This window comes from Egretta garzetta, unplaced genomic scaffold (genome assembly GCF_000687185.1).
Source record: "Egretta garzetta isolate BGI_Z169 unplaced genomic scaffold, ASM68718v1 scaffold105, whole genome shotgun sequence".
In the NCBI taxonomy this organism is placed as follows: domain Eukaryota; kingdom Metazoa; phylum Chordata; class Aves; order Pelecaniformes; family Ardeidae; genus Egretta; species Egretta garzetta.
In genome coordinates, this window is record NW_009259598.1 from 1,686,573 (window position 1) to 1,694,271 (window position 7,699).

General features: G+C 55.7%; 2 protein-coding genes across 2 annotated transcripts in view; both read right to left on the minus strand.

The window, feature by feature from the left end:
- Positions 1-803: 803 nt before the first annotated feature.
- LOC104125729 (pepsin B) lies at positions 804-4,334 on the minus strand. The gene is made up of 9 exons (XM_009638212.1): positions 4,279-4,334; positions 3,998-4,139; positions 3,375-3,492; positions 2,987-3,105; positions 2,173-2,372; positions 1,886-2,008; positions 1,646-1,793; positions 1,220-1,318; positions 804-956 (listed from the first exon to the last, which is right to left on the minus strand). Exons 1-9 carry the CDS (start codon positions 4,332-4,334, stop codon positions 804-806), a joined length of 1,158 nt encoding a protein of 385 aa, XP_009636507.1.
- A 1,092-nt stretch (positions 4,335-5,426) lies between these two features.
- FRS3 (fibroblast growth factor receptor substrate 3) overlaps positions 5,427-7,699 on the minus strand; it is a 24,196-nt gene continuing 21,923 nt past the window's right edge. The window contains exon 8 of the mRNA XM_009638214.2: positions 5,427-5,436. The gene's annotated coding sequence lies outside the window, so the exon portion shown is untranslated. The remainder of the gene's footprint in view (positions 5,437-7,699) is intronic.

Sequence of the window (7,699 nt, forward strand, 5' to 3'; positions counted from 1 at the left end):
CCCCGTGCTGGACCTCGAGGACCAGCCTCTCAGGTCTGGGCACCCAGCACTGGCCTGATCTGTCTGACCCTGCATCCAGCAGCTCCTCTTGGGGGGGATCCAGACACCCCAAGTTTTGGTCACATCTGCGTCCCAGGCACGCCACCCCCTTCCTTCTCATCACCCATCCTTTGAGGCTGCAGCAATGTTAGAGATTTACCCCTCGAGAACAAAACCAGGGCGTTTTCCTCAGCCTGAGTATCCTTGCATGACACTTTTTAATCCCTAATTGATTTGCAAATACGTGTGGGCAATTCCCCCAAACCTAATGAATGGAGAGTTGTTCACATGCAGCTCCTTGTCTCTGCACATCCTGCTCCAAACTGGTTTCTGAAGCCTCCAGCAACTGCACCAGCTCAGCCCTGGGGTCCCCAAGCTGTGGCTGAGCACATGGTGCAGCCTGAGTTTCTCCTGGTCATCCTGGTTTCCCAGCCAGCCACCAGCTGCAGCAGGGATCCGGGTCCCAATCAAAAAGGTGACCCCAAATTTGTCATCGCTGCAAATTCAAAGGTTCCATGCACATCTGAAACTGCCAGGCCAGGCAGCGCCTGGAAACCTCAAGCATGAACTCAGGCTTTGTTGCTTTATTAAGAAGAGCTGTGCCAGATCCTGCTCAGCCGCAGCCAGATGAGACACGAGGCAGCCGGATTTGCAGCCCTTTATTTACTACAGGAGATCTGGAGACTAGTCATCACCATGCACGGGTCCGAGAAAGGATAAGGTGTTGCGGGGACAAATTATCCCACGGGTGATGCTCAGCATCCCTAGGCTGACAGGGCGAAGCCAACTCTGTTGTTGGCCATGTCAAAAATGGAGTAATACTGCCGGAGGAAGATGTTCCCGAGGATCCAGAGTGGCTGGCCGCTGGCAGAGGACACGTACGTGCTCTCAACCCCAACGGTGCAGATGCCGTTGTTCTGTCGGGGGAAAAGGAACAAATTTCAGTGCCGGTGAGGAGCGCGGGGGATTTGTGCTGCCTGTGCCTTCATGGCTGCTTTTGGCTGGGAGCAGGATCAGACCCTCCTTACAGTCACATACAGGCATGCAAAAGCACTGTGAAATAGGGAATATGGCACTCAGGCTGCTGGAAGCCTCTGTGTTTAAAAAACTCTGACTTTTTCCTAGGCAAAACTGCCCTATGATGGCAAGCACACATTGGGAATGATGGAAGCACACTTACGTTTAGGACATAGACGGAGGGAGGCAGCGGTAGCTGGGCTCCACTGATGGCAAAGTAGAGGGTGGGCATGCTCGGGACGTTGCTGCAGTCAACGGCAAACTGCAAAAGAAGCAAAGAGGGGCAGAGAGGTCAGGACCCCCAGGGCTGGGCACCATCCTTCCTCCGGCCGTAACCCCAGCCATGCTCCCTAAGGGTCAGCACAGCTCTAACTGTGGCAGGGCTGTGCTGACCTGGGTTGATCATGTTTGGAAGAATTCTTGTTGTTTTACATGACTGCAAAGGGAGATACACCACTGCAGTGTTGTTTCAGGGGAGATGTTTTGCTCCAGAGATGCCAGGAGCCCTCCATAGCTCAGCGTTACCACCCAGATGCATCCTCATCCCATGGCATCGGCCCCTCGTGTGCAGGGCACCCTTCCCACCTACCCCGTAGTCACTCTCCTCCGCACCCAGCGCCTGCAGGAAGGCTGAAATGAAATGTCCTGAGATGGGCCGAAAAAAAACCGCGCGGGGGCCCACAGGCCGGTGACGCCCTGGCCCCCCCCAGCCGGTGGCTGACGGACCGATGGAGAACCTGGAGAGAGCAGCAGAAAAGGCATCAGAAAAGGCATCAGAAAAGGCTCCCCCCACACCAAAACCCGCTCCGAGCCACAGTGCAGCACTTACTCCTCAATACTGATCTTCCAGTACAATTCCTGGACCACGGGAGCCCATAAAACCTCCCCGGAGTACAGCTGGGGGTCAAGCCCTCCGAGGATGACTTCCCCACCGTAATTATATGTTGGATTGCTGGGAAGACAAGAAATTAAATCCCAAATCAGGCAGGCTGCTCAGTCGAAAGGGGTGTAGCATACAGGTGCCTGGGGAGAACGCATGGAAGGAGAGTGAAGGAAGAAAAGGACGGATCCAGGCTGGGTCTGTGCAAGAGAGAGACCGACCGTCAGAGGTCTCACCGTGAGTAATAGAAGCTGAAGATGGGTTCGGCGAGCTGGCTCTGCTGCAGCATGTTCTGCATCAGCGTGTTGTAACCGCTGATGGCAATGCCCGGGTAAGCCATGCCCAAAATCCCATCGAAGTCCAGGTAGTAAAAGGGTCTGCTGGGCTCATCCAGGCTCAGGCCAAACTCCTGGTTCCTGACAAAGATGTTCTGGATCTAGAGGGAGAGGAAAGATGCTGGGAGATGTCGGCGTTTTGGACACCCCCCCTTGACAGCAACATCCCACCAGGGAGCTGCTGGGGAGAGGCAGGGCCGGCCAAGAGGGTCACGAAGGAAAATCTGCACTGAGAGGTGCTGAGCTCTTCCCCATCGCAGATGGGAGATGGAGTCAAGAGCAGCCTGGCTCATAGGCTTTGTCCCATCACCCTTATTATTTCATAAAAATACCCACAAAACCCGTTTGCCTCAGTTAAATTAGTTTAAGATCACACTTTCATGGCGTGCAAGTCTCACAACAGAACATTTCTTATGTCTTGTAGTGACAAAGCTCAGCCATCGGTGTAAAAAGCAAACACTTAGGGCCAAAGATATCCCTTAGCCCAAGGCAGTGATGAAAAGCCCAGAGGACTCGGACTGAGCCTGGCTGCAGACCCCAGCCTCCGAGCAAATTTATGCTGACCCGCCATAAACTCTACATGGGAGATTCAGGCACTGATACCCAAAATAAGAAGGTACTTTCAGCTACCCCCTACATTTTTCACCAGATTGGACTGATCACAACCACAGTCACTTCTTACCCTGGTCGCCCCAACACATCAGCAGTCACTTACTGTCACGGTGTCATAGCCTAACGTCACCGACAGGTCACCGAACCCGTAGCTCAGGGTGTAGTTCACACTGATGCCCGAGAAGGAGGACGACAGGCTGGGGTCGAACCTGTTGTGTTTTGCTGCATGGAGAGAAGGTCACAGCCCCTGGGTCACATCCTGCCCTTGGTTCAGCATCCCCACACAGGCAGAAATTCCCAGCAAGGGGCTTCCCAGGGAAGGGGCCATGCAAAACCAGCCCCACCGGTGTCACCCAGCAGAGCACAAATGCCAGACCCCATCAGCTCTCACTGATTTCCCTCTTGTAGCACCAGCCCATGGTGTGCAAGGGATGTCCAAGAGCACCGAGGGGGGGACACCCCTGTCCCCCACCACCCCAAGGGATGCTCACCGCAGGCTGGTGTCTGGCAGTAGGTGGAGGGCACCCACAGGTTGGAGGAACCGGTGTCGAAGAGCACCAGGAAATTTTGCGGGGGGGTCCCAATGCTGATCTCCCCAAAGTAGAAGGACTGTGAACAAGAGCGTGGGCAGATTTCTGTTTCCGCCTGGTTTTTTGAATGAGACTTTTCAGCTCTCTGCCCTCTGCTAGCCGAGAAACCCAAACCATTAAGGTGTTGTAGGAAGGGCTCGTAGTCCCTGAATTCATCCAGGGCAGCTAAAGCACAGAAAGGGGGAATGATTTGCCTATGACAAAATAAAGTCAGCGTCCAAGCCAGGAGTGGTAGATCTGCCCTATAACCATCGAACTCTGCTTTTTCTGAGAAGGGAAATCAGTTCAGGATGGGACGTGCTGCCTCCTGCCTTCGCCTCCCAACATCATCTGGCCCTCGGAGCCGGGCTACAAAGACAGCAAAACTCCTGCCCGTGCCCAGCACAGCCCCGTGACTTGTGAGCAGGGAGGGAGCCGAGCCACCCGCTGCAGAGCTTCCCATGGGCAGCCCGGAGAGGAGGAGGGCATCCCCAAAACCCAGAGCTGGGTGGCTCAGGGAAGGAAGGAAAAGCTTTAATACTTACATCCAGGTAGTTCGTTAGCGGTTCGTAAGCCACAGCATTACTGAGCTGGTATTTCCTACCGGGGTCCCCTTTGAGGAAACTCTCCAGCATCCCCTTCTCTCTCATCAACTCCCGCATGGACCTGCCTTTCCTCAGGGGGATCCTGCGTGGGATGGAGTTGGCGGCGAGATGCTGAGGGGCTGGGCAGCCCCATCCACGTGTGCACCCCCATGTGCCGAGGCTGAGCCCCGCTCCACAGCCAGACCCTGCACCCTCACACCCATCCCAGCCCTGGGGCTCACCTCACCATCCCCTCCCCGAGCTGGAGGCAGAGCAGGGCCAGCACCAGCCACCGCATGGTCCCCAGTCGTGGTGGCTCCACGGCAGCTCCTGCACGGCCTCGGCCGGGGCAGGGTGTATATAGGCAGGAGCTGTGCCCAGTCCCTGCTTCCGGACACCCCTTTCCCTATCACTGCACCCAACCCAACGCCAACGCTTGCAGTGCATTTATCACTGCAGTCGCTCTGATTTTGCTTCCTTACCTGGCTGTTCGGGTGCCAACAGATTGGCCGGTACCTCTGATACTGAGGCCAAATATGTGATACCTGATAAAAAGCAAAATTCTGTTGTTATCAAGAAGCTAAAGTGTTTTCTCTTGCCTTTAGCACCAGCTTGATCTTTCCAGAAAACAAAGGCAAAACACACCCTTTATAGCAAATGGAAATTTATGATGCTGGTGTTCCCCTTTTCACCCCTCCAGGCAGCCAAGAAAGCGCCGTGGGCCAGCAGTATTTCTTCCATCCAAGTCCGCAGGCTGCATTATGTCCAATTCCCTCAACACAGCTAGCAGGAGATGGCAGGGGTGGTTTTTCAGCCCAGCTCCAAGCCTCCCAGGAACCAGCACATACCCCCCAAAGTGTCTCTCTTCCCAGGCATTTGTCCTTTTGTCATCCTGCCCCTTCTACCCTCCAGCCCTGCTAGTGCCCCCTCAAAGCAGCTGAGATGGGAGCTAGAAACTGCTTGGTATGGCAGTCCTGAAAGATGTAACAACCACTTGACCATCTCCAAAAGGCACTTTGATTTGCTGCAGTTTATTATCCGAGTTATGCTGAGGATGCTCAGGTCACACCTCCGGTGCGTTAGAGGTGCTGCCTCCCATACGCTTTGGGTTTTGCTGGTCATACCTCGGCTGGAGAGGTGCAGGGGAATGTGCATTTAGGCATTCATTTGCAGGGGATTTTTAGTCCTGGGGGACCCTTTCCTCCCTGTGGGAGGATGCTACCAGCCAGCCCTGCCAGGTCACTGAGGACCCATCCTGGCATCTGGTACGCCAAGGATGCTGCTCCGCCTTGTAGTCCAAAGCCTGGGCACTCACCGCCTGCAGAATTTCTGCCACATGCTGCTGGGGAATGGCAGTTGTCCCCACGTCCCCATCAGCCTCATCTGTGCTGGCTGGTGGCCTCATCTCCCATGGAAAACCTGAGGAGACAAATGTGGAGTTGTTCTTCTGCACAAAGCTTTCAGCAAAGGGGGCTGGACCAAAAGCCCGAGGCTGCTCAGAGCCCTCTGCCTGGGGGACGTGGCGCTGGGCCAGCCCCACCTTAACCACGTGCTTTAACACAAATTGCTTCCAGCACCTGCTGGGGCTCTGCTTCCATTTCACTGGGACCAAACCCTTTGTCCAGATCTGAATTTGTCCCATGGGGGTCACTGACATACGCACCCCAGGGAGCGGGCAGCAGCAGGGCCAGCGCCGCTGCCCCCGGGGTCGGGCAGGAGCAGCCCCGCTGTCCTTTGCTGCAGGGTGCTTGCAGGCTCCCCAGTCCCTGCTAATGGTAGGGATGGACCCAGCAGAGCCTTGCTGCTCCTGCCCGAGCTGTCAGCGTTGGACTGGTGCTTGGAGGCTGCAGTGGCTCAGAAAAACGCTGGCACCCCCTCCTCCTCCTCCTCCATCGCAATCCTGGTGGATCTGCCTTTGCTCTGATGGATCCTGCAGGGAGCAAAAGGAAGAGCAAAGACCAGCAAGGACCTGGTCAGCCATCGCCTGTCCCCTCCTGCCACAGCAGCTTCAGCTCTTCGAAACCTCCCCATTTCGTAGGGGAGGATAAATGCCCTCCCCTGCTATCCACACCTATCTAAACTCCGTCTCGCTGCGCTCAGCCTGTGTCAATATTTTGACACAAAGCACAGAGGAGTTTGTGTCCTTTCTCTGGTGAAATGACAGAGCTATTAATATATCTGATAATGAGCTGCAATGATAAAGAGCTTCTAAGAAGCGAGTTTGGATCCCGGGAAAGAGCAGTGTTACGCGAGCCTCCCCCAGCCAAGATGCTCCCCGTCCCCTTCGGCCACAGGCGGTGATTCCCCATACTCCAGCTGTCACTTTACCTGACTGAATAGCCCCACTTCAGGATTTAGGAGTCATTTGGATGCCATGGCTAACCTAACCTGGCCTCATATTCACACTGACTTAATCGCAGGACTTCGTTAAACCTTATCCAGCTGCAGGGAAGATTAACAGCTTCCCACACGCGCCTCTGATGAGGTTTCCTGATGCCCAGCAGGAGGGACAGAGGTGGGGACCGAGAGCTCCAGCTTTATCCTCGGCTGGACGGAGCTATCATCTCAGCCCTGCAGCGGCAAGGGACAGGACAACATGTCCCCGTGGTCACTCCAAGGTCACCACAAACTGCAAGCAAAGCAATGCCCACAGCCACCAGCTAGCTCCGTATTTGCCTGCTGAGCATCTCCCTGAAGTGACTCGGTGCAGCCCGGCAGCAAGCGGTGGGTAGAGGAGGACGAAGCTAGGGACCCTCACGGCATGTCCAGACACGCACCAGCACCCAACGGCACAGAGCAGAACTGGCTTTTGGGGTAATCCCTCAGGAAACTCCTCTCACCGGGGCTGTGGTTGGTGTTTAAGACCAACCCCGGTGACTTTTTGCTGTCCCAATCCCCTGCACCGGAGCCTGGTGCATGGTGCTTCTCACTTGCAGAGAAAAACCCTTGCAGGAATCAGGTTTGGGATCCTCGTTCTGGGCTTGTCCCTCACGGAGGACAAGGGGGACAAGAAGCAGGGTGCAGGCAGGCCCAAAGGCAGCAGCTGGGATTTGGGGGAGGGCAGCTGCCTGCTTTCCAGTGCACCAAGTCTGCAGTGCCCAGCTGAGGGGCACAAGCCTTGCAGAGGGGATGGGGCTGGGCTGGGCTGGGGGACATCTTCATACCCCAGGGCTCAGAAGCTGGGCTTCACCTTCTGCAGGAGCTACTCTGGGCACCAGCGTGGGGAAGGACTTGGTCGCTGCCATCCCTGTGCCCATCGGGCTGTGAGCTGAGCTGCAGCTCGGAGCCTGCTGCGTTCATCAGAGCCGCTCCCACGCTCAGTAATTCGCTATAGATAAAGGCTGAGGCTCAGCCCCACAGCCGTTAGGAGTCAACAGCACGTCATACCCCTTTGCAAGAAACATAAGCACATCGACTTTAGATTTGAAGCCGCCCAGGGAGAGCTTCCCCACCACTTTCCCCGTGCTAACTCTGCAGAGTCTGCCCAGGAGTTTATCACTGCGCTTACCTTGCTGGAGAAGGAGCGGCTGAGACAGAAAACCCATCACTCATCACCGTGCTGGGGTTGGCTGGGGTAGAGTTAATTTTCTGCACAGCAGCTGGTACGGGGCTGTGTTTTGGATTTGTGCTGGAAGCAGCGTGGTTAACCCCGGGATGGGTTCG

Bases quoted from the DNA above. Each gene is read 5' to 3' on its own strand.
- LOC104125729 (XM_009638212.1), bottom strand. From the start codon at position 4,334: ATGCGGTGGCTGGTGCTGGCCCTGCTCTGCCTCCAGCTCGGGGAGGGG. The intron at 3,493-3,997 runs GTAAGTATTAAA...TCTTGTTCACAG, and splicing joins CGCTAACGAACTACCTGGAT to TCCTTCTACTTTGGGGAGAT. The intron at 1,319-1,645 runs GTAGGTGGGAAG...CTTCTTTTGCAG, and splicing joins CGGAGGAGAGTGACTACGGG to TTTGCCGTTGACTGCAGCAA.